Here is a 24,393-nt window from a genome sequence, read left to right on the forward strand (position 1 = left end):
CTGAACCACATTTTTTAAAGAATAATTGGAGTTTTACTGGATTTTTAATTTTTGTTGTTTTTAATTCTGAGCTTCCCCTTACACACACATCTGGGACTAATCTGTCTTTTATTGGTCAGAGAGGCTCTTTGGGTCTGCTTAATTGTTCTTTGTGTTATTCTGTCATAAACAGGTTCACTAACCTTGATTTGTTGTGTGGCAGAGCAATGACATTAGAACTGAAAAGAAAAGAAAGCACAAGATCATGCAGTGTATTTTAGTGAGTTTTTGCTTACAGGAGCAGTGACCACAAACTGAGTCTCAGACTGATGAACTCAAAACAATTCCTTTGAACAGGATGTGAAGATGCAGTTTAACACGTCTGTCAGTGCGCCCCAGGGTGGCTGTGGCTACAATGTAGCTTGCCATCACCAGTGTGTGAATGTGTGTGTGAACGGGTGGGTGACTGGATGTGCTTTGGGGTCCTTAGGGACTAGTAAAGCGCTATACAAATACAGGCCATTTACCATTTTACCATTTAACACCGTGGTGGTTTACTCAGAATTTCAATGAATTTAAGGAAAGAAACCTCTGAACCTGTTAAAACCTCCTGCTAATGACAGAACCAGCTGAATTAGTCACTAGTATTTCTTTTTTCATTGTACTTAAAGTTTCATTTTCTTTTTAAGAGTTTTGTCACTCTTTCCCTCATGGTCATTAACTTCTATACTTAAGTAAATGCAAATATATCTGCTTTATCTCACTGCTGTTCCCATCCAGAATCCCTTCAATGCACATATTAAGATTATTATTATTTTTTTTTTTTTAAAAGCATGAGGTACTTACGGAGCAGCCACAGAAGAGGTACTTTTCCCATCGTACCACACAGAGGTGTGAGATCTTTCTGTTTCCCCCCAGGCAGTTAAACCCGCCTCCTTCCTCTTAGCAGCACAATTTAGAGTCTGTGGTTTATTTGTAGCAGGTCAGAAAAACAAGGGGTTATAATCTTTTAGGTTATAAATGAGACGTGAATTGTGAAATTTAATAAAGCTACGAACAAGAAACAATGAAAAATATAGTAGGGTTGGTAACCTGATTATTTTTTAATCATAGAAAAGTGATGTTGAGGGTCCGTCTGTTATATTTAAACAATGATTAAATATTCTAAGGAGCTTGGAAAGAAAAGCATCTGGACTTCTTTAAGTTGCTTGAAGACGTTTCACCTCTCATCCAAGAAGCTTCTTCAGGTCTAAGGTCAAATGGTGGAGAGTCCCAGATTCAAACCCAGTGGGAGTTTCCCCCCAAAGAGGGACAAAGGACCCCCTGATGATCTTCTAACTAATCACATGAGCCAAGGTGTGAAAACGGGTGTGGGTCACAATCAAAAACAAAGGCTCCTTCCAATTAAAATCACATTTTAACCTTAAAATGTTTCTTATGGAGGAAATCTCCTGTTTCTTTGGATTTCTGAGACACAAACACAAATAATCAGAGTTATAAAAAACTTCTTTTTTAAATTTAATTATTTTTTCTTTGTAACATTTATTTTTAGTTATACCCGTACTTTCTTGTGTATATGCCTCCCTTTTTAGTTCCATATCACAAATAAAATATAGTTTTAACCCCCTGAGAACGTCATTTGTGGAAGCCAGTGATGTTACAGGAAGAACCAGCTGGTTGTCCCCACTCCTCACACTCAGCTCTGGTGTCTTTGCTCGTGTTTCTCCTCAGAGTCCATCCAGCAGAGCTGTCGTCCTCCTCACAGCTCAGAGACACAAAGTCTCCTTCAAAGAACTGAGAGCTGCTGGGACTCACAGTCAGACGAGCTGTGAGAGAATTTTTATTTTTGAGCAAAAACATTAAACCCTTTCATGCATGATTTCTGACAACCTCAATCGGAATTTTTTTCTTAAGTATTTTTATTCATCTTTAGACATGAAAAAAAGATTTCTCAACTTAATTTGTTAAACATGTACTTTCCAAAGAGTTTTTTTTTTTAACATGTGGTGGACAACATACATTTTGACTCATGAATTTGAAAGACAAATAAATATTATATACAGTGTAAAAACTATAAAATATCAAAAATATTTTAAAACTTTTGTTGTTTTTAAACTTATGTGGTAACACTGCTTCTGTTGCTGTCCAGTGCAATGCAAAAAATTGAAACTTACTCATGACTGCACAGCCTCCCTCCTCTCAATGCATCAGTAGTGGTTTATGTGCAAGTTTACCATCAACACTGACACACATACAAGAAAACAGCCTTTGAATAGCTGTCCACTGTAGTGACCACTATGCATGAACGGGTTAAATAAAATAAGTCTCAACAAAGTAAGTATGTTACAAAGATCTTTCTTGGTGTGTGTAGCGACTTCCACAGTCTCTAGAGGCCAGAGATGAAGCCTGCCTCTTTGACTGACGCACTGTCAACTTTACGCTATAATGCGAGAGGTGGAATTGTTTGCTTGTTTATTAAAGTGCTTTGAGAGTTTACAGAGTAATGTGATCAGCTCGCGATTCAGACTCTTAACATCACAGGCTCTAATGCAACAAAGGGAAACTCGTTGTGCAGCGGTCAACAAAAACTACGGCTACCCAGTCCTCCTCTCAGTCAAAATCAAACCAGTGAATGACAGACGCCCTCTTAATGTCACCACTAGCACCCACCAACCAAACAAATGAAAACCCATTGATCATCAAAAATTCAATACATTTAGTTATGGCTGCTACAGTGTGTTTGGGCTGCAGAATGAAGGTGAAGAGCAGAGCAGCTTGTTCAGTAGATGTTTAAACAGCAGACATAACATAAAATAAAGAAAATTTTTAGATTTTGCTGTCTTGATGTTTCTCTTCAGTCCATCAGCTCATGCAACAGCTCACTGTTCTGACCTCCATCTCAAATATGCTAAATTTTCTCCTCCTCCTTTGCTCCACCTTTCTTCTGATTGGCTGCCCCTCAGAAGCAGAAGGTGTGAAAAGCCTGGAGCTGTCAGGTTGAAGCTGTCGGTTCTCTGTATGCACACTCTTACTATAAAGTAAGGAAGTGCTTCAGCTGAGGTGTCATCTTTAACTGCTTTAAACCATTAATGTTGTTAATACATTTTTATACAAATATTGAACTGACCCACGCATTTCTTTTGTTCAGTTTTACTGCATTTACTTTTATTTCTTCAAGAAATTGATCAAATTGGCTCAAATTACCATACCATAAGATCTGGTTCTAACCTGTCTCTATTCCGGCTCCATTTTTGCTCCCTGTGGCTCTGTTCTGTGCTGGGAAAGGCCTGTTTTATGGTCTTGTCACAGGACAGGATCACTTACCTTGATTTGTTGTGCAGCAGAGGAGAAACATTAGAACTGAAAAGAAAACAAAAGATCATAAAAATTCAGTGTTAATAACAAATATAAGCTCACAGGAACAGTGACCACGAACTGAGCCTCAGACTGATAAACTCAAAATGTTTTCTTTGAACAGGATGTGTCCTGTTAGCAAAGGTGATGATGCAGTTTAACACTGTGGTGGTTTATCTGCAGCATCGACCACACACTCTGAATTTTTAATGAAGTGAAACTTTGAGCTGAATTAAAGCACCTCAGATAGTCAGGAGTACTTATTATTTCCTGTTTTAGTGAGAAGGCACAAGTCTTCCTCTTTACATTTTTATCTCCTCGACATTTTTTTCTTTGGACATTTCTTTCTACATGGTCATTAACAGTAATTGATTTAAATAAAATATATCTTGCTTTATCTCATCTTATCTTCAATAAACATAAAAACATAAAATTTTAAGAAAGCATCTGGTACTTACAGAGCAGCCACAGAAGACGTGTTTGTCCCATCGTGGCACACAGAGGTGTGAAATCTTTTCGTTCAATGCAACACTTAAACCCTCCTCCTTCCTCTCAGTAGCTCAGTGTAGAGGGTCTGTGGTTTCTCTGCAGCAGTTCTGGAGAAAAATCTTTTTTTTTTAAATATATCTCCTCTTGATTGAGCCTTTGTTTAGGGTCAGGTCATCTGTTGTCCTTTGTTCCACGTTTCCATGTTTCAGTCTGCCTCCGCCAGACTGTGACAGAACGACCCTGTTGAACCAAGCAGACATTTATTTCAGTGACTTTTTTAAATTTAAGATTCTTGTTACGTAACTTTGCAGACGTTCGATTATTTCCTGTGTAGGAAATCAGGAGGAGGAGACGGAGGCTTTTTGGGCTCTAGTGATGGGATTTCCGGCTCTTTTTAGAGAACCGGCTCTTTCGGCTCCAAACCGGCTCTTCAGGTTGTTTTGTTGCTTAAATAAACAATAATATAAAATTATGCACAAAAGGAATTACTAATGTAAAAAAGAGTGGTTTTATTTATATATTTTTATATATAAATATATACGGTGGCCCCTACAGACAACGTACGTACAAACTCCAAAACACATTTCTAGCATGAACTGAACTTCCAAAGCAGAGCTACTAGATCACTTAAATTACACAATTGAAAGCATGTGTGTATTGTTTGTGTATTTATACACAAGCACTCATATATATTCAAATAATTAAAAAAAAATTTTACCTGTTACTACCACACACCGAATCCGGTCGTTGGTACTTGCTGGCTTGTGTAGCCACTAGGTAACAAAAGCTCAACACTGTGCCCAGCATCCTGGAGCACTTCTGTTGTCTTTTGTACGTGTTTTTGGAGTTTTTGCGTGACTTGAAGTTTGTACGTGCTTTGTCTCTAGGAACCACCGTAAATATACTTTTACAAAAACCAACTACAGTTCAACTTTTAACTATTTAAATTTTCAGCTTTTTCCTTTTAAACAAATTTAAAGTGAAACAACACAAAACACTGCAAACCACAACACAATTAAATATAAATTATAATATGAAAACAAAAAGAAGATGCACATTCTCTGTCATATGGACCTGCATGAACAAACTTTCTGAATCCTTTATCACCTGCAACTGAAAATAGTTGTGGATGATTACTATACCTTTCTAATGTGACGTTGTTGTCCCTGGCTGTCTTTCTCTCTCTCTCCTGCTCTGTTCCTGTGCTACATGCGGAGTGAAGCGGAAAAAAAGTGCGAGAGAGAGAAAGAAAAAAAACTCTCACAGCTTGCGATAAGGAGCCGGCTCGTGTCATTCACTTCGAAGACCCGGCTCTAAGAGCCATTTCGTTCGCGACCGACACATCTCTAGTTCTTACTACTTCCTTTGTATTTTGAAGGTTACTTTCCTTATGGATCTTCTACATCATGCTTTGATGTTTTGCCCCTCCTTGTCTCCTTCATCCTTCTCCATGTGAACCAGAAATCAGTCTCAGTTCTTCAGTTTCCTTTTCTTATTCTTCGTCATTTTCTGTTTTGCCATATGTGTCTGAGAGTAATGAATGAACGAACAACAGTTTAACTGTGTGTCATTTTGCAAAATTTTATGTGAAGGCTGTAAACATGTAGCTTTCATGAACACTGTTAGACCTGACATGATTAAATACAGCAGACAGATGTTGCAGCTGTGCGAACATCACATTTAAATCACTTTGAAATGAGGCTCTGAGGTGAGGATGGGTCCGTCGGTTAAAACACCTGCTGCCTTACTCCTCTCTCTTCAGGTCTCCTCTTCACCTTGAGATGTGCAAGTGTGAGTCAAACTTTAGCATCAGAGTGTGGTATAAATATAGCCACTAGGTGGCAGCACAGGGGCTTCAGTTTGGCTCACAGTGGCTTCCACTCTGAGCTTTAATGGCACAAAACTGTAAATACAGAGTCCGAAAGAAAAAGCTACATCATCAGAAAAGAGATCACATAGGAACGGAGAGTCAGTGTTCTGCAGGCTGCACACATTTTGACACTTATCCTGCAGTCATAGAGGGAGAGGTCGTCTGTCACAGGACTAACACAAAAAGACAACCTTTCACACTCACATTCACTCTTATGGGCAATTTAGAACCACCAGTTAATCTAACCCTACTAACTGTTTGTCATTGGACTTTTGGAAGAAGCTTCGGCTTCCTCCAAAAGTCCAGCTACCAGCTAGTTTGAGGCATGAAAATGCAACTCCACACAGAAAGACTGGATTCAAACCTTGTTCCTGTGAGGTTATGGTGGTGACTACCACACTATTTTTCCTCCCTTGGTTGACTAATCAAACATAAATTCATATATGAATGCAAATACTCTTCAAATTACGATGGAAAATATAATAGTTATAAAACAGTAACAGTTTTTAAATGCTGCATGTTTGATGCTTTTTCAGTTTTTATGTTCCAAAAGATTATAAAAAGTTAATACTGACTTCTGTTGCAGACTGGAGTGTGACAAGCAAGCAATCTTTACCTGCTCAGTAGCTATTTTTCATAAATCTATGCTAAGTTATTAATATTTTAGAAACAATCTTCCTTCTTCAACTTCCACCATGTGATCCTTGCCTCTGCTTTCACTCACTTCTTCTTCTTGATGTCTGAAGTCATCCTATAAACTACATGTGATGGTGCCTAGCTACATTCTCCTCTGACACCACCTGCTTCAGGGCAGAAATCAGTCTCCTCTTTAAATCTCTGGTGTTGCACAGGTGTGTTCAGTGACCAGAAAACTGCTTTATCTTTAAAATATTTTATTAAAGACAAACATAAACTTTCCACTTCATCCTGAGCTCTACATTCAAACTGGTCCAGTGCAGCTGTACGACTGTAAACACACACAAGATTAAATAAATAATAAATAATATAGAGAGGAGTGCAGGGATGTGTTTGGCAGCGAGCTGAACGTCACTGGTCAGACTGGTTAAACTGTGGTGAAGGTGTGTGGGTCTGCTTCAGCGAGGAGTAGATGACGGCTGAGTCTTTTTGAAAGTCTGAACACAAACACACAGATTACAGAAGGTTCAGTCCTGCACCGGCTCAGTTTATCACAGAGGAGCTGATGTGAGCAGGAGGAGTTTAACACTGCAGGTGAAAGAATAAAACTAAATCTGTCTTATACACTGTATGAACACCTGAATCTCACGAATATAATGACCAATATTTAAATGTACAAACATGCATTTGTAGTTGTATTCAGGCCTTGTGTGTATGAATGACAGAGCTGTGATGTGATAACTTACAAAGGCACCTTTTATTTCCTCGTCTCCTGACATCTCAGAGTTATTTACACCACCTTCACATTTATACAACATGTTTTCTTACTATAGTTACAGAATGTACTGTCTTCATCACACAAACTAGGGTTTGTCTGCCACAGCTGTGTGTATCATGTGTTTAACCTCTTCATATGTTTCTAATATTATAGTTAATCCTCCTCCCAGAGCTAATAACCACATTCATGTGACCACAGTGATTTTCACAGTGTGTGCTGCTACTCTTTTGCTAAACTTTCCTGCAGAGGAGTTTGTGCAGCGAGCATGAAAGAGGAGCAGCTGTACCTCTGTGACTGCTGTTTGTCCTGATGGCGATCTGTGCATAGCTGACATCAGCTGTTCCATACAGTAAAGAATAAACTGCAGCGGGATCGCTCTCTGCAAGACAAGACAGAGTCATGTGACTGATACACAACTGTTGTTTGAGGGTGAGAAAAATTTGGACTTTTCATAAATTAGACCTGCAAGCAGGAGGATGCAGCGTGTCTGGTGTTTCACCGAAAGCTGCTTTTACACCTCAGCTAAGGTTCCCACATGTTTACAGACTGTGTTAGTTAATAAAACAGGAAGCTCAATGGCCACAAAGCTCCCCAACTCACTCAGAAACATGTTTCACTTTTACATGATGCATTAAAATATTTTGCAAAACCAATTTCAAAGAAAAACACTAAACATTTTGGTTTTGATCTGTTTTTTTACGTTGATCTGACCGTGTTTACCATTTAGCAACGCATCATTATAACGTTTAACTTGGTTTGTCGATACATCACAAACAAAATGGGTTTGGCTCTCTGTGAAAGTCCAATGGACAAACTTTGGCTGTGTTTAATAAAAAGGATGGTGACATGATGAGCTTAGTGTGTTAATGTGGTTTATTAACATCATTACAGGGAACCAGCTTTAGTTCCCAACAAAGGATTCAGCTGTGGATGCTGGACGGCTTGAACTTCACTTTGTTCTGTTTAAGGAGGTTTTTTAATTCTTAGTGAGAGACACACAGCTACTTCCTCCAGCAGCACTTTCTGCCTTATTAAAGGAGGACTGAGAAATAAAAGCTTGTTATTACAAGGTATAATGTTATTATTACTATTATTATTTTAGCAGCAGGTTATTTAACTGAGGAAAGCATCAGAGGAGCTTCTCATTTCTTAAACATGTCAGAGGATATGATGTTGCTGTGTTTCAGACGGGTCAAATTATTGGCCTGTGTCAAGCAAAGAAGCAGCTTAGGAAAAGCTCAACTACTAAAACCTGGCTACGAATGACCCCACGCGGTATTAAAACCTGGGGGAAAAAACTAAAGAGTGCAAATAAATCACTTAAACATTTGATGACAGCACATCACAAAGAGAGAGCATTTCAACATTTCTGCAGTGCACGATCTTTAATGAATCACTGCTGTCTGAAGTAGATTTCATCACAGTGCATCCAACACACGTTTAAACATCCTGAGGAAATGTCAGAGGATCATCGACGAGTTTAGAGACTGTGTAACAGGAAACGTTTCATACCTCTGGTCACATTTGACTCATACTGGCTGTTTGCTGTTGTTCTTTCCACTAAGGAGTAGGTGGCATCTGGTGCAGGATCTTGCTCTGTAAAACAAAGTCAGACTTTCTATAAACAACAGGACTGGTACTGCTGCTGCTGCTGCTTCAGCATTTGGAATATTAATACAGCTGAAATCCAGAAACATGTTGACACTGTGTGAAATCTCTTAACCACTTATTTTATTCACAATGAAACGCAGAAAACATTTGAAATGTCGAAAAAGACTCATTTTAATGTTTTATGAAAAGGTTGGGACGGGTCAACAAAAGGCTGGAAAAGTAAAAAAGAAACAGCTGGAGAACGATGCTGCATCTAATCAGGTTAACTGGCAGGAGGTCAGGAACATGACTGGGTATAAAAAGAGCTTCTCAGAAATGAAGACCACTGATCTGCAACAAACTGCGGCTACAAATTGTCAAGCAATTTCTCAACATGACAAGTTTCTCCACATAAAATTACCAAAACCTTTGGACATCTCATCATCTACAGTGCAGAATATCACCAACAAATTCAGAGAATCTGAAGGAATCTCTGTGCACAGGGCCCTCAGTGCTACTTGAGATCCCTGTTTTGAGCATTCAGACAGCACAAACTCGACTCTTTCATGGAAATCACTGCACGGGCTCAGGAGCACTGCAAAAATGTACTGTCTGTGAAGAAGGAGAGGGAGCACTGGGCTTCATATCAGACCTCTGCCTGAAAGTCTGTATCTCTGATCATTTGGGGATGTTTGTACGGAATCGGCAGCTTGCACATGTGGAAAGGCAAAAGTCAGTGTTGAAAAACGTATGCAGGTTTTGGAGCAAGCTGTCCAGATGTATTTTTCAGGAAAGGCTCAGCATATTTCAGCAAGACGATGCCAAACTGCATACTGCATCTATTACGACAGTGTGAATTTGTAGTAGAAGAGTCCAAGTGGTGAATTGTCCTTCTTGCAGGACTTTGAGCAGCTGGAATCCTCTATGGGACAAGAATGAGACCACATTGCTCTCCTAAAAGTCCAGCAGCACCAGTCCTCAGTTCCCGCATGTTTACAGACTGTTGTTGTTGTGTGACATGACCCTGGCCAACTTTATTCAAATGTAAAAAGACTTTTGTTTTCTTTAAAAAGTACATATTTTCAGTTTACACATTGTTTTCTTTGTTCTATTGTGAACGGAACGTTTTATTATTTTATTAGGGATTAATGAAGTATTCTGATTGTGAGAAATATAACGTTATGAGATCTGAAAATCACTGCAACCGTTTGGTGGATGGTGTGTAAAATATAGAAAAGAGCTAATGATGTTTAACATGAGAAGTAAAACCGAAATAAAAAAATCGAGGTGTTTCTTTCTCTCAGTCCAGGGGTGAGAAACTGAAACTGGACAGCAGCAGAGCTTCTCCTTCTTCTTCTTCTTCTTCTTCTTCAGCATGCTGATGTGCAGTTCAAACACATGGGTATTTGGTCGTAAAGTGAAGCTTTGAAAGTACTGACAGTATTAACATGCTACCTAATCAAACATGGGTGTTTGGGCCAACACACATGTTGTAAAAACCCCAAGCACGAGCTGGGCAGACCCTGTTGTGGAACCATCAGAGGAACATCAAAGACTTCTGAGATTATATAACAGGAAACTTTGCGTACCTCGTTTGCTGTTTGATTCCTTTCGGTGGTTTGCTGCTGTTCTTTTCACTGATGAGTAGGAGGCAGCAGCTGCAGGATCTCTCTCTGCAAATACCAAAGATTTCCCTCTGATAATACAACCGTTACTGCTGCTTCGGCATGTTAATATGTATAAAGCATTGTGTTTTTAATGAAGCTGAAATAAAACAGTAACTCTTTCAAAAATCTTTCTGAACGCTGAAAAAAATGTCTCTTTTTTTACAGTCAGATAGCTGGATGGCAGCAAAGCTTCTGCTCTCATCGAGTCTCTTTGACCACAAAGTCTGAAAACACAAACTAATCATAAATATTAAAATATAAGGATATATTTCAAATATGATGATTATCATCAATTATAGTAGCTTAAAATGGACTTTTAGAATTTACTTAAAAATGTGAAGGTCTATGGCTCAACAACTCACAAATATAATAATGTGAAATTAACACATCCTGTGCACCATGTGACCATTTTTAAAGGAACAGTTCACCTCATAATCACACCTACATGTGTTTGGTCTCCAGTGCTGCTTATCCACTCAGATTAGTGACTGGCCAAACTTAGAGATATTTGATTACAGTTTTTTCCTTTAAACTATTTAACATGTTCACATTAAGTGTGAGCAGAATGTGTGTCTCACCTTCAGGTTTCCTCTGGACACATCGCCTAACCAGTACAACCAGTACAACCAGCATTAGCAGCCCAAATATGAAGGGAACAGAAACCAGCACAGAGAGAGGAGGAGAGGAGCGCTGAGAAGGAGGAGTAGAGGAAAACGAGGAGGAGAAAGAGGCAGTGGAAGCTGATGGAGGAGGAGAGGTGGAAGACCCTGGAATTAAAGAGAAAAAGGGATCTTTGTGGTCACTTTGAGTCGCTTTTGGTCTAAAATCTGTAAAATAAACAAATTCCTCACCTGTGACAGTGATCCAGCTGGATGGAGACTCTCCATGACCGCTGATGTCACACTTGTAGAGGCCTTCATCAGACCTGGAAACATGCTGGATGGTCATGTGACCTGTAGGCTGCTTCCTGATGAGGGAGCCATCTTTATAGAAAGCAGCTGTGAGGTTGGAGGGAGTGGTCTTTGTTTTACAGAGCAGAGTGACGTCATCTCCCTCCATCACAGGGAGGACAGGACTCTGCAGGATCACTGATCCACCTCAACACAGAGACAAACTACAGCATTTCATCCATTTACACACAGCTTCATCAACACTAACTCCACACACTCAGCTTACCAGTGACTGTCAGCTTAACCATGTTACTGATGGGACCCTCTCTGGACTCACACCAGTAAACTCCACTGTCCAAGGTGGCAAGGGCATTGAAGATACAGGAAGAATCAGCTGCTGCTCCCCACTCCTCACATTCAGCTCTGGTTTCTGTGCTTGTGTTTCTCCTCAGAGTCCATCCAGCAGAGCTGTCGTCCTCCTCACAGCTCAGAGACACAAACTCATATTCAAAGAACTGAGAGCTGCTGGGACTCACACTTAAATGAACTGAGAGAAAAACATAAACAATTATTTATATATTTTCTCACATAGAGAGCATAAAAGAGGATCCACAAGTGCAGTTTCTGAAACAGCTTGTTGATCAGATGCCAAAAGCCCTCCCTTTCAATCTTGCTGCTATCCTTCTGTCACAAATCACCCTGATGAATCTCATCTCCATCCTGATATACTAGTAGATGTTAAAAGTCACTGGCAGGTAGATCTTGTTAAACAAAATATAACGTAACAGTTTATTAAATTCCAAATCCTAAATCTGGTGCAATACAGTAATACAACAATAAACAGAACAGCTCTACTCAGTAAACGTTTTTCTGTGAGTGCTGCTGTTCTGTTTACTTAGACAGAATCCTGATGGCTGACAGGTTGAACTAACCAGCTGTGCAGATGTTCATGTAGTGATCAAACACTGTGGGTTTTACATAAGTGTCCTATGTGCCTCTTAGTTCATCGTCTCTTTGAAGCAAAATGTTTTAGCTCCTCTCACTCAACACCAACCTTCTTCCCCCTCAAATAGGTGTGAGCAGCACTGTGGGGCTTTTTTGCTCACACATTTAAATATAAGGGATAAACCTCATCATACACAACCAACAGCAGAAAAAAGACTCAATTCAATTGGAAATTTTGAGCATGTTTGATGGGAAAAAAGATACCGAACTGCAAAAACGGATTTTTAATATTTTTAGGTAGACAGTCTGGTGAGAGCTGAACATGTATGTGACTGGATTTTCTCTCAGTCTATGTTAAAAGCACATCCGATCACTTTAACTAAGATTTACAGGTCACTCTGAAGACAACATGAAGATACTAACCTTTTTACATTCACCCTCTTTTTTTTTTTTTTTTACTAATAAGGCCTCAAAAGTGCACGGAGCTTGTTCACTGGACTCTTATAGTAATATCGTTGACAAGAAATGTATCGACTTCCGTGTCAGGAGCTGCTTCTGCTCACGTCTTGGTATCTAGCTGACACTATTTGAAACCAGAAGGCTGAGCTTTTATAATATCATTAAAAATACAATCAGCAGGATTTTTATTCAAATATTAAACTGAATCAAGACATTTTATTAAATGTTTGACTGAATTTTACCACACAGAGTTTCACTTCACCAACCGTGCATTAAAGCTGCTCTGACTCAGCTGGTCCATCTGAGCCTAACCAGTTTCTATTCTGTCTCTACTTTTGTCACATTCAGCACAGTTCCAAGTTGTTTTTACACTCTTTTATTTTTTATAAAAAGTGTTAGTTGGTAATAAAGCAGGTTGTCCCTCACCTTGGTTAGTTGTGCAGCAGAGCAGCGACATCAGGCCTGAAAACGAAGCACAACAGATACCAACATCTGTTTATAGGAGCAGCAGAACGGTGACCACAAATTAATTTCCAAGCGATGAACTCAAAACGACTTCTTTAAACAGGACGTGCCGTGTAGGAGGAGGTGAGGATACAGTTTCAAACTGCAGTGGTTTATGTGCAAAATCACATTTTTAATGACGTTTAAAAAGTAAAATGTTATAACCTCCTCTTACAGATGTAAAGCAGCTGGATAAAAAGAGCTGATGTGCACACTTCTACTTAAACCTTCTTAGACAATCCTAAAAGTTGCATCTTCCTCTTTGTAGTCTCGTCTCTTGCCCATTTATCTCGAGGTCATTATCACAGTTATTGAGTAGTGTCTCGCTGCCACTCTCAGCAGAACAGCTTCAAGTCACGCAATAAGATTTACAGGCAGCATGTGGTACTTACAGAGCGGCCACAGAAGACGTGTTTGTCCCATCGTGCCACACAGATCTGAGATCTTCTTGTTCCACAGAAGCACTTGAACCCTCCTCCTTCCTCTCGGCAGCGCAGTTTAGAGGCCCTGTGGTTTCTCTGAAGCAGTTCTACGAAAAAAAAAGACAGAAAGAAAAAAGGAAAGTCCTGTAAGTTTCAGGTTTGAAGCTGAAATATGAATCACAGAGTTTATTAAAGCGATGAACGGGAAAGAATGAAACATGTCAAAGCTGTGGGCACCTGAATATTATTAGTTTTAAACCTTCATAAAATTTGTTTTAGTGTTTGTCGCTTAGTCTTTGAGGAAATTATCATGACCTGAATGAACCAACCTCAACATGTAAAATGTAGGACATTTATGTAAGCTGTTATTCTGGCCTGTATATGATTTGCACCATATAACAAAATTTAAACTTTCAGGTATTTGATTAACTTCTCATGCACAGAAATGCAGCTTTGCTACACAAACAACACAGAAATTACAGCTGTGAGAGTAGACTTTATATATCTTTATATCTTTCTTGTGTAAATGGAAATTTGTCTGTGTTGTTGAGCAAATTCTTAACGCTAGTGTGTATTTCACGCACATGGAGAGATTTTTTTTTTACTCGCTGGTGCACTGTTACACGCAAACTACAAGATGCCCTTTTGGGATTTAACTTGTTGAACATGTCAGTGTGTTAATAAAGTTAACTTGAAAAAAAAAAGCGATGCGGAAGAAAAGTGACGGACATGCGCTGCTGTGCTGCAGCCATGCTTCATTCAAAGTGCCACCTGATCGAAACCAGTGACAGCCCTGCTGTCACTCAGCGAGAATTGGGAGACTGGGAGGATTTAAACGCAGTGTTTTGCTTTTCATTCCTTTTCTCCCTCATGGACGTCCGTGTGACGGTCGTCCGCACACATGAATGCAAAGGGGGGCAGTTTTACCTCAGGAAGCCAAAGACGGTGATCAGGTGAGTTCGTGTCATTCTTCGATTCGGCAACTTTTCAGTCCCTTTTCTTTCTCTACCCGCACACATGTGGAACAGCTTGTTGTTAAATGAAGCCTTTTAAACGTGAGCACTTAGAAAGCAAGCGTCCTCTGACGTCTTCGTGTATCCTGGGTTAGAATAAGCGCTTTTCCCTTGATGTCCCTGAATGCATCAACGTGCAGAGTCTCAGAGGCATTTCGACAGCTTTTGAGTTTCCTGGTTGTAAAACTGCTGCTGAAGACAGTTTATTACAGGTTAGTTCATCTTGCGCAGTGTTAGTTAAACATTTCGATCATTATGAGTAAGAATTAAACCTGCAGTGACCGCTGACGGACACTAGAGGGCAGTCATTTCACATTTACAGAAATGCACAGGTTGAAACCAAATATCATTTCTCCAGCATCTATAGTAGAATAATAGAAACAAAAAACAAAACAAAAGCAAAATTAATATATAATAAACAATATAAACACTTCATGGATTATCTCACTTCGTCTAGGCTACTCAAACAGGGGAGAGAGATCAGGGCAGTGCTGCGGTGTGTAGGAGGATATGCCGGGGTAGTGACGATGAGCAGGCGAGCAGAGATGGTTGAGGTTAACAGCATAGACTGCAATATGTTTTTGTGGTTGGAATCCTCAGTAAACAAACAGCTCCACGCCCTGCCACTAGCGTGTGATCTAAGGCGAGATAAACAGTGTGTGCAGCTTCAGAGCTAAACCCCGCTGAGACAGCTGATGCAGCTTTCCAGCCCACGTCTCCGTGAACCTTACAGTGTGTGCGCGCTGCGAGTTCGACCAAATGATGAATAACACAGTCCGCTACAGTGAGACGTTAGACCAGCACAGGTTTTATAGTTAGATGTAACTGATGTATGGAGTGATTTTAAATTCCCACTGTACAAAAACGGCAACAAACAAACACACAAATAAAAAAAAACAGACAAAAAAAAAACAGTGATCACCGTCGCACAGAGATATTGTAAAGACTGTGCAGTGTAAAACGTAAGACTGGGGGCGTGTCCTAAACGCAGCAGACCGCCTTTGACTCCTTGGCAAAACAAATGTACACACATCCAGTTTCCAGCAACTTCAGGGTGGTCGGTTGTGAGTTGTTCTGCAGAAATGTCTCACATTCTTCTTCTTCTTCTTCTGATTTTCGAGACAGCGGCATCACAAGGTGAGTGCCAAACAAGCAGAGGAGTTGGCAGTCTGCCAAACGCTGTGACTCACGATTTTTAGGGAAGTTTTTTTTTTTTTAAACAGCTGTTCAAATGTAATCATTAATAGCAGCGTGTTTGCAGCGAGCAGCCACCTGAAAATCGTAACTGTGGCTCGGCTGATGGTAAATAAAATCAAATGCGAGCGAGATGATAAACATATCTTTGAGATTCACTGCTGCTCTTTAAATCTGCAGATTTGCAGTGAAACAAAAGCGAAACTGCGTTTTCTTTACTTGATATAGGCAGAATGTTGCATCAAAGAAAAGAGTTTGAAGTGATGGGCGAGTGAGATTGAATTCATTGCCTGCAGGCATGAATATTGTTAAGTAAATGAAAGGCGTTTCCAGTCCATTTGTTATAATCAGAGCCGGTGTTCCAGCTTAACTGGTTTTTTTCCACTTTGAGAGGATGATGTTTTTTGCATTTAAACAAATGGTGGCAAAACTATATAGTTTATATATATATAATAATAATATATACTGAGGTACCAATCGGATAGATGCGTGCCAGGAAATCTGTTTATTTCAAAAGCGAACAGCCCAGATTCTCATTAAAGCAACAGATTTGCTTATAAAGTGCTCTGTAGTCATCTCGGTGTACATCGCTCCTCTTTTACACCCTGCTGGTTTGCTTATCTTGTGCAGAATATTACGATGACATCATGTTATATCGAGCAGCAGCTGATTACATTAAACTTTGACTGTTATCACTGGTTAACTTGGGCGTGTTTCCTAAATCAGCAGATGTTAAACAGCTGACAGGTCAACAGGATATATGCAGGTAAACTCAAAGGTCTATTGAGCTGATCGATGGTGTCGTGAGAAAACACTGGCTCGTCTAAAGTTTATTATTATTTTTTAATTAAAATAATTTCATTGTTGTCGGGAGATAATATTGATGCACATTTCTAGGAGCTGGAGATTGTTTTTGTTTTTTTTGCAGAGGTCTTTAATCTTGTCAAACCACATAAGCCACTGACAGACAGATGAACACTCAGTGAAAATGATAAATCTGCGGATCCAACATCTGGAACACCGAGAGTCGAATAAGTAAACAAATCTAACCAGTTAACATAAGAACCAGTTTACCTGGAAAACCAGCACGAGGTGTTGAGTGGCTCTAAGCAGAGATTAATTTGGACTGCATGCTTCCATCGCCTACCACCCACCTCAGCACCACCAATACTTATATATTGTCCATATTTGATCTTTTGCACATCTAAAACATCGGTTATTGATGTCTTATTGCAGTGGTGGGGAACCCCAAGCCTTAAGGGCCAGAGTCCTGCAGGTCGAGGTCATCGTGGAATGCGATTCAAATATAAAGCCCTAAACTCACAGCACACCTTTAAAGGCTGGTTTCATTTTTCATTTTAACTAGCGTGACTGTAGCTAGATTATGATAAGATACTGTAATCAGTCAGTCACGTCTTGCTGCTTTTGTTCTGGTTTTTTAGTTTTTGTTTTTTTTTTCTCCCTCTGATGGATAAATCCTTTTGATGCATTGTTAGAGTGAATTGTTAAATGTTGTCATTTCTATGCTTGCCAACTCTGATGAAAGAAATTCCACTGTCCTTCCCCCCAGATTCTCCAGGTTCTAGGTGGGGGGCTGTAATGTTTTATTGCAGATACAAACTATCTGGAAGATCTGCTTCTTTTCATGTAAGCTTCCTGCGTTTACGACCCTTTGGTCAGCAGGAGGTCTCACACACACACACACACACACACAGTCTTACAGAAGTTCACACATATACATACAATGCCTTGCCTTAGAACCATGTGGGCGTGGCTTTGTTCTGATGTTTTGTCTCTCAATAAAAAGGCAGCAAGGGAGGTCATCGCCGAGGTCATTTTCGTGGTGGACACAGGCCTCCCTAGCGCAAGTGATCGATCGATCGACTGTCTTGTTTTATTCATGATGAATACGTTTCTAGAATTAGCGAGGCTTGTGGAAACACAGACCCAACATTCATATTTGTTGCAAGTAGAACAATACAGAAATCTTTATACCAGTAGTTTTAAGTTGTCATATCGTTAGCATATTTATCTTTCTGCATGAAACCAGAAAATGACCTAATGTGTTACAAAACAATCGCATGTTATTGTATTTAGCAATGTAGCTTCCAGACATATAGGTTTATAGATGTTGTTCATATCAGTGCAATTTGATGTTGCCTTTGAAATCTCCAAAAGTTGATTCTGTTCATCTGGACGTAGCGTTTTGTGGGAGAAACATTTCGTCACTCATCCAAGTGACTTCTTCAGTCTCAGCTGAAGGTTTCCCCGATCTTAGGAAGAGTACATTTGCATAATGACTGAAACCATGAAGGAACAATGGGCTGGGAGGTCAGTTCCTTAATATTAATTATGCAAATTCGCATGACCACTGATCAATGGAGTACCATTCACATAGAGTTGTGGAATGGCTTCAATCACAGCATTGTAAGATGGCCAGGACTCTGCAGTCTATTTACACCTACAGGCCAGTGGACACGCTTTCAATGATGAGGGTGTACACATCCTGGACAGGAAGGAACGCTGATTTGAGCGCAGAGTCAAGGAGACCATTTATGTGAAAAGGGAAAGACCATCTCTGAATGGAGGAGGGGGCCTAAGGGGACATCTGTCACCATCTTACTATTCTGTGATTGCAGCCATTCCTCAACTCTGTGTGAATTGTACTGATTGCCATTGATCATCACGTAGCGTGCCACACGAAACACAAGACACTTTGCAACCTGCTCTTTAATCCCTTTAATCCCCGCTTTTTCTCCTGCTTTGTACACATTAATCATGTTTGTTCCTGCTCTCTTACTTTTTAGAGTTTATACTTGCCCAGTTTGTGTGGCACACCCACAATTTCATTGTACATGTACAATGACAGGAGAGGGCTTTTCTATTCTATTCTATTTGGTTTTTATTTACAAATCTTTAAGGTTATACAAATGGTACAATGGGAATTTCGGGGAAAACATTTCCTGAGAATTCAAGGGCATCGCAGCTGTGTCATTGTGGGTTCTTTGTAACAGTCAACATATTGATAGGGATTCTTGGGAACGGCGCTGGGAAGAAAATGTGCAAATTCTAAAAAAGAGAGCCACAAAGTCTGACCAGTACTTTGTACCATATGATTTGAGTCTGGTGTTCTTAGAGAAGAGCTTGTTACTCAAGGTGTTTCTGTTCAGCAGGGAATTTCACGAAACCTGTTAATCCCTTGAGGTGATTTTAAGTAATCGAGCCAGACACAAACAATGAATGTTGTAACCTGAGTCAGGTGTTTGTGTGCACAGAGTAGGTTATAATCACAGAGGTGGATGAGGTCACTTTGAGCTTGATTTTTTTTTTTTTATTCTCCTTTGTTGTGGATCTCCTGGAATAAAAAGTTATTCACACAAGCAGGTGACACATTCACATTTATGGAGGACCCTTTTTCCAACAAACAACACAAAACTAGGCTCATTACAGACTTGAATAGGAGCTTGTATTCTGACTCTCCTAACATCTGTATGTGATTTGTCTCAGCAGTGCATTTTTGTTCTTTGTTTCTTGTAAATAAAGCATAAACCGAGACAGAAAAGCTACCAATCCCCACAAATCCTGCATGAAATCCTGAATGCAAGCAGAAGACTCTAACCTACACCTATCAAGGACATTTGTGACTTTTCATGTCACTTTAAAATACAGCAGAGATGGTGGTGAAAGTGCATCTTCAAGAGATGCACATCTTCTCTAAGGTCCTTGGGCTTGTTTTGGATGCATGTCGAGCTGCAGGAATCCATTACTTGAGTCCGCTGATGTTTTTTTTAGATGTCTTCAGTGCTTCCCGTCCTGCTCCTGTCAGAAGTCTCTGAATATGCTCATGTACTGGAAAGAAAACAACTTTACTTTAGAGGGACTCACATGAGTTCTTCTACACAATATATCTTAAAGAGATGCAGTATGACACGTTATCAATGTTTGCTTTTTTCTTTTGTCTTTGGTCACACAGATATAACAGTGAGGTGTGGACAAGATGTCACTCTTCACTGTCAGGATCCCAGGGGTGTAAATATCACCCTGTTAGAGTGGAGCATACCTGAGATTAAGTCAGACGGATACGTCTTCTTCTACCGAAACCGGCGCTCATATGAAAGCTACCAGCACGAGCGTTTTAAAGGCCGAGTGGAGCTGGCAGACCCGTCTATGAAAAACGGAAACGTTTCTGTGATTCTGAAGAACGTCAACGTCAACGATACAGGAACATATGAGTGTCGGATTATAACCAGTGATCTCAGCAGCGGTCAGAGAGTTCAGAGTGAGTCCAGGCAGTCCATCGACCTCACAGTCATAGACTCTGGTGAGTTGAGAGGTTCACTTTACTACTTATTCTTCTTCTGACTTGTAGGGACATGCAGAGCCAAAGTGCAGCCCTCACTGCACGGCTAAGCACAAAAGAGCTTTTTGTGTCTGTGAACTGTGATGCTGGCTTTTCGGAAGGAAGCATTATCTGTTCATTCATGGTAAAAACAGAAGACCCTGCATGTTATTTTCCACCATCTGATAAAAGAAAGAGGAGAAAAATCCCCAACCTACGTCACTGGAAAGGATTTAAAAAATATCGTCTTTGGATGGGCTCTGAATTTAGCGCAGACTTTGATGTTTATGAAATCTTCACTGCAAACTGCAGTGATCTTATTTTTCTGTTTCTACTGTGGTCTGAGATATAATGATGCATCCTGCAGTGACAGGTGGTGACATATCTGATCTGACACAGTTGTTTATTGGCTGTGTTTTATTTTTATTCAGACATCTGCTATTGCTCTTTTTTCCATGCTCTGTGTGACATTATTATACCACCTGAGTGTGTTGTACATGTTTGAAGTCCACGGACTAACCTGCACTGTCTCATAGTTCAGAGTTTTGAATGTGGTGGTTCAGTGAAGCAAGAAACAAAGATGGTGCAGGCAGCTGGTTGAAAAGACTCCGATTTTGAGGCTGGTGTGCAGCCGAGACACAGATGACATGAAAAGAGTCTGTGTGAGTTTAAACTGAGTGTAGTGTTGAATAACTGATTTACAAAGTTGTGTACTCGTTCTAGTACTTTAGCTTTCGAGTACCTATAGCAGAATCTTTTATTATGCAGAAAAATGTCCGTGATATGATTGGATCATAGTTGTTGCAGCATTAAAATGTGCTTCCTTTTAATGTATAAGATGGATATTTTATTGGGTTATACTTCTGGGTGGTTTTATCTATATTAATCGAGCAATATATCAGTATCAGTACAATTATAACTAACAAGGTACCGTAAAATAATGAACTGAAGTTTCATATTTCTGGGGGTCTAGTGTCACCCTGCACTCTCATCTTTGGGTGCACCCCTGCTTTTCTTCTTTCCATGGGGAAAATGTATTTTGAATTGTATATTTAAGTTTATATTTAGTTCTGTTTCTTGTTTTTATGCTTTTATTTGATTGGTGCTTTACTTGGTATACATGCAGCAGCTTTAGAGAGAGAAAATAAAAGTGTCAGTCTCTGAAACACGACGCAGTGATGCTGCTCAGCGTTTATTACTGTTTGCAGGATTTCAAAGTATAAAAGCAGAAATACTGTCAGCATACCTGAGTCCTCACACCTGTTTTGTTTTTTCTCTGCAGGAAGCGAGGATGAACAGGACAAGAAGACATTTCTTTTAGCTATAGGTATTGTTGCTGTTGTTTTAAGTCTTTTTGTTATTCTTAGTGCTGCTGTATGTATCCACAGAAAAAAGAAATCATCAACACACAGGGAACATGAACATTATAAACATCCACCTGAAAAAGAGCTGATCTGAAATGCATCAGACGATGTGTAAAATATTATTTTCTGACCCTGTTATCAAGCAGACAGCACAAACAAGGGTCCCCTCACAGCAACATGGGTTCGATGCACCGCTCCTCTGATCTCAAGTCATGTTCTCCCATCAATCATTAAAAGTAACATTAGGTCAATGCTGTGGCTGCAACAAGCTTCATGACTGTTTCTATTTCTTTTCCCTTTTTTTCTTTTAAGCTCTAACTTTATTCTGTGCGGTTTTCTGCAGAGCTTGATCTTACTGTGAGAACAGGCGGCAGGTAGAGAACAGCAGGCGAGCGTAGTGGAGCTTTTAGCAGGTAGAGAGGTGGAGGAGACAGACGTAGAGTAGATCAGTTCAGACAGTGCATTAAAACGGGGCCACAGTAGCACGGTTCGCAGGTTCTCACAGCTAATTAAGCACTTTATTAAGTTCTTTAAGCTTTTATTTTGCACCTTTAAACACTTTATTATACTTGCTGCTATTTGTGGCAACTGCAGCCAATCAGCGACTTCCTTCTTTCTGGCCATTGCCTCCATTAGATCAAAATAATTCGCCAAACACAAGTCAGGTAGTGTAATATGTGATTATAGTATAACCATAATATTTATTTAAAAAACATACAAAATGGTTTTATTGTGTTATTATATGAGTTGTGGAAAGTTCTGAGTTGGATCTGTAAATATCAGAAACCTTATTTAAACTCAGCTGATCTCACGTTCAGATCGGGCGTCGCTGTTTTTAGACTTCCCGTCATGTCCACTTAAATTTGTTCCTCTGCACAAGTTGCAAGGTTGATGTTTCCATTGACTTTCATTTTCAGGAGTTCACTCGAACATTAATCTGGTGAATAGGAAGGATTTTAATTCTGAAGACGTTTTAACACAATCTGAGTCAGTTGGTGCTTTCAGCCCCTGACAGTTCTGCTCGTTTCCTGTCCTGATGCCTCAGGATCTCACCCTTTCTCCTGATCGGCGCCCTCTCCTGTTGTGCTGCCTTCAGGCATTGAAACTCATCAGAAAACTGCTCAGTCGTGAAGTTCAGGTTAGTTTTAAATACAATTTGTTTGCTGTTTGTCGTTTGAGGTGTGTGGTGAGGCTGCAGAGCGCTCTGTGGCAGAGGTCAGAGAGGGACTTCCTCTGAGATCTAAAAGCAGCAGCGGCTCTCAAAACAGTCCATAGGTTTCTGATTTTTATCGATCTCTTCTCAGAACTTTTCAGAATTTAAGTCTTTATTTATCTGATGTACTCGGTGTGTTAATATTTCACTCTTTGTTTTCTGTTTTGTTAGTCCCCACTGATCTTCTTTAGTTTGTCAGTTCAAATGTTGTGGATTCTTACTGATATCCAGTCTGACTCTGACAGAGTGATAAGCAAAGTTCATTGGAAATATCCACTGTAAAAAAATAAATAAATCGATATTTGAAGCTCAAAAGGGACAGTGCAATGTGTAAAAGGAAGGTGGAAGAAGATGGACGGGCGTTCAAAATTAAAACCGAGCAGGATGAGCGGTCATATCAGGAGTCGGCAGGAGGAACGAGGTATGAAACCGATGGAGAGAAATGTGGCTTCCCTCCATGTTTAGCTGTTGTTTGTATATTTTGTGTCCAAGCCAAGTGGATCTGTTGGCTCAAATTAGTAAATAATACATAGAAAATACGTGTTCATATGTATGCATGTACACATGTTCATTTCTCAGTACCATTTTTACATTGGAACTTGTATTATATTCCTGCTCTTTTGTCTTCTGTTCATTTAAATTAACTGTAAGTGTTGTGCAGTTGGCTGGACTGTTGATCTGAACTCATCATAGAAATAAAGTGAGAGCCTCATATCACAACTAACACAATGACGGGTTTGTTTGATGTTTTTTCCCTCTAGGGGCTTTTTCTCTGATTAAAGCAAAAATAGGGGAACTATGTCATTAACTTCAGCCTGTTTACACTTGTGCACTTCCTTCTTCTAAACTCAAGTAATTATAATTATGGGTGTTTTTTCGTAAATGCTTCTCTGTAGAAATGAACTTTCTTAGTTGAGTCCAGCATTGAAAGACATTTTAGATCTTTATATGCCAAACAAATAAAAAGTTAAATCGGCACAGTCAAGAGGCGGGAAACAGAAAATGTTTGAAGTGTCCTTTAACTGTGACTAAAATGTTCCTAAATTCCCCCTGGTACTGTTGTTGGTATGTAGCAGGAATGGCTGCAGCTCATTTCAGATGCACTCGGGTTATTTCCACTCCTGCTCAGAAGTGCACTGTGCTCACAAACACGACACAGTATATCGCTCCAGCTGCAAGCTATCAACCTTTACTGACTCGACTGTTTGGTCACATGTCTGGTTAGCTGACATTGACCTTAAAGACAGTTTAACTTCCAGGGCACACAAAGCTATTTAAAACCTTATTTTGGGCAAAGTCAGCAGGTTTAAAAAAAAACTTGAGATCAGATTTGACTGCTGAGTCTGTACATGTACTTTTTATGTCTTGGGAACACTTCAAAAATAACTACCAAAACAGGACCCAGTAGGTCTGTTTTAATGTTTTCTTTTTAACAGGAGCTGCTTTTCTTTCTCTGTCATCATAAAGTCAGACTGGGATTAGGGAATCTGCAGAATCTGTTACTCATGAGTGCACTTTGCTTTCAAAATAAAAAAACAGCTGACCGTCAGTCACTTTGGTTTAATCAGTCAGAAGCCACGAGTACAGCTCATGAAGACTTTATCACGAATGCCAATAAAGATAAGTCATGTTTTCAGTTGAAGCTTATCTCATACTGAAAGTCAGAGTTCAGCATGTTTCCTCATAT

The 24,393-nt window shown here is 39.7% G+C and overlaps 2 protein-coding genes and 1 long non-coding RNA gene across 4 annotated transcripts; 1 reads left to right on the forward strand and 2 right to left on the reverse strand.

Moving 5' to 3' along the window:
- Positions 1-1,637: 1,637 nt before the first annotated feature.
- LOC143415670 (uncharacterized) lies at positions 1,638-3,863 on the reverse strand. Its single transcript, XR_013096104.1, has 3 exons — positions 3,792-3,863; positions 3,304-3,339; positions 1,638-1,805 (listed from the first exon to the last, which is right to left on the reverse strand). It is a non-coding gene; the product is annotated as an uncharacterized LOC143415670 (long non-coding RNA).
- A 2,705-nt stretch (positions 3,864-6,568) lies between these two features.
- On the reverse strand, positions 6,569-15,532 carry LOC106675596 (uncharacterized). 2 transcript variants are annotated; one of them, XM_076881009.1, is made up of 11 exons: positions 15,045-15,532; positions 14,511-14,785; positions 13,554-13,690; positions 13,084-13,119; positions 11,540-11,800; positions 11,215-11,460; positions 10,942-11,130; positions 10,286-10,369; positions 8,619-8,702; positions 7,393-7,485; positions 6,569-6,825 (listed from the first exon to the last, which is right to left on the reverse strand). In XM_076881009.1, the coding sequence occupies exons 3-11, from the start codon at positions 13,582-13,584 to the stop codon at positions 6,740-6,742; spliced, it is 1,110 nt and encodes a 369-aa protein (XP_076737124.1). In that variant the 5' UTR covers positions 13,585-13,690; positions 14,511-14,785; positions 15,045-15,532; the 3' UTR covers positions 6,569-6,739. The 2 variants fall into 2 exon arrangements, with proteins under 2 accessions (XP_076737124.1, XP_076737125.1); XM_076881010.1 differs by lacking the exon at positions 14,511-14,785.
- Positions 15,533-15,578: 46 nt separating this feature from the next.
- On the forward strand, positions 15,579-23,435 carry LOC143415665 (myelin-oligodendrocyte glycoprotein-like). Its single transcript, XM_076881018.1, has 3 exons — positions 15,579-15,733; positions 19,764-20,111; positions 21,412-23,435. Exons 1-3 carry the CDS (start codon positions 15,679-15,681, stop codon positions 21,585-21,587), a joined length of 579 nt encoding a protein of 192 aa, XP_076737133.1. The 5' UTR covers positions 15,579-15,678; the 3' UTR covers positions 21,588-23,435.
- The last annotated feature ends 958 nt before the right edge of the window (positions 23,436-24,393 follow it).

This window comes from Maylandia zebra, unplaced genomic scaffold, assembly GCF_041146795.1.
Source record: "Maylandia zebra isolate NMK-2024a unplaced genomic scaffold, Mzebra_GT3a scaffold02, whole genome shotgun sequence".
Lineage (NCBI taxonomy): Eukaryota > Metazoa > Chordata > Actinopteri > Cichliformes > Cichlidae > Maylandia > Maylandia zebra.

Bases quoted from the DNA above. Each gene is read 5' to 3' on its own strand.
- LOC106675596 (XM_076881010.1), bottom strand. From the start codon at position 13,584: ATGGGACAAACACGTCTTCTGTGGCCGCTCT. The intron at 11,801-13,083 runs GTGAGGGACAAC...TTTTTCTCTCAG, and splicing joins CTGCTGCACAACTAACCAAG to TTCATTTAAGTGTGAGTCCC. The intron at 11,131-11,214 runs GTGAGGAATTTG...CTTTAATTCCAG, and splicing joins CAGCTGGATCACTGTCACAG to GGTCTTCCACCTCTCCTCCT.
- LOC143415665 (XM_076881018.1), top strand. From the start codon at position 15,679: ATGTCTCACATTCTTCTTCTTCTTCTTCTGATTTTCGAGACAGCGGCA. The intron at 15,734-19,763 runs GTGAGTGCCAAA...TTGGTCACACAG, and splicing joins CGAGACAGCGGCATCACAAG to ATATAACAGTGAGGTGTGGA. The intron at 20,112-21,411 runs GTGAGTTGAGAG...TTTTCTCTGCAG, and splicing joins CCTCACAGTCATAGACTCTG to GAAGCGAGGATGAACAGGAC.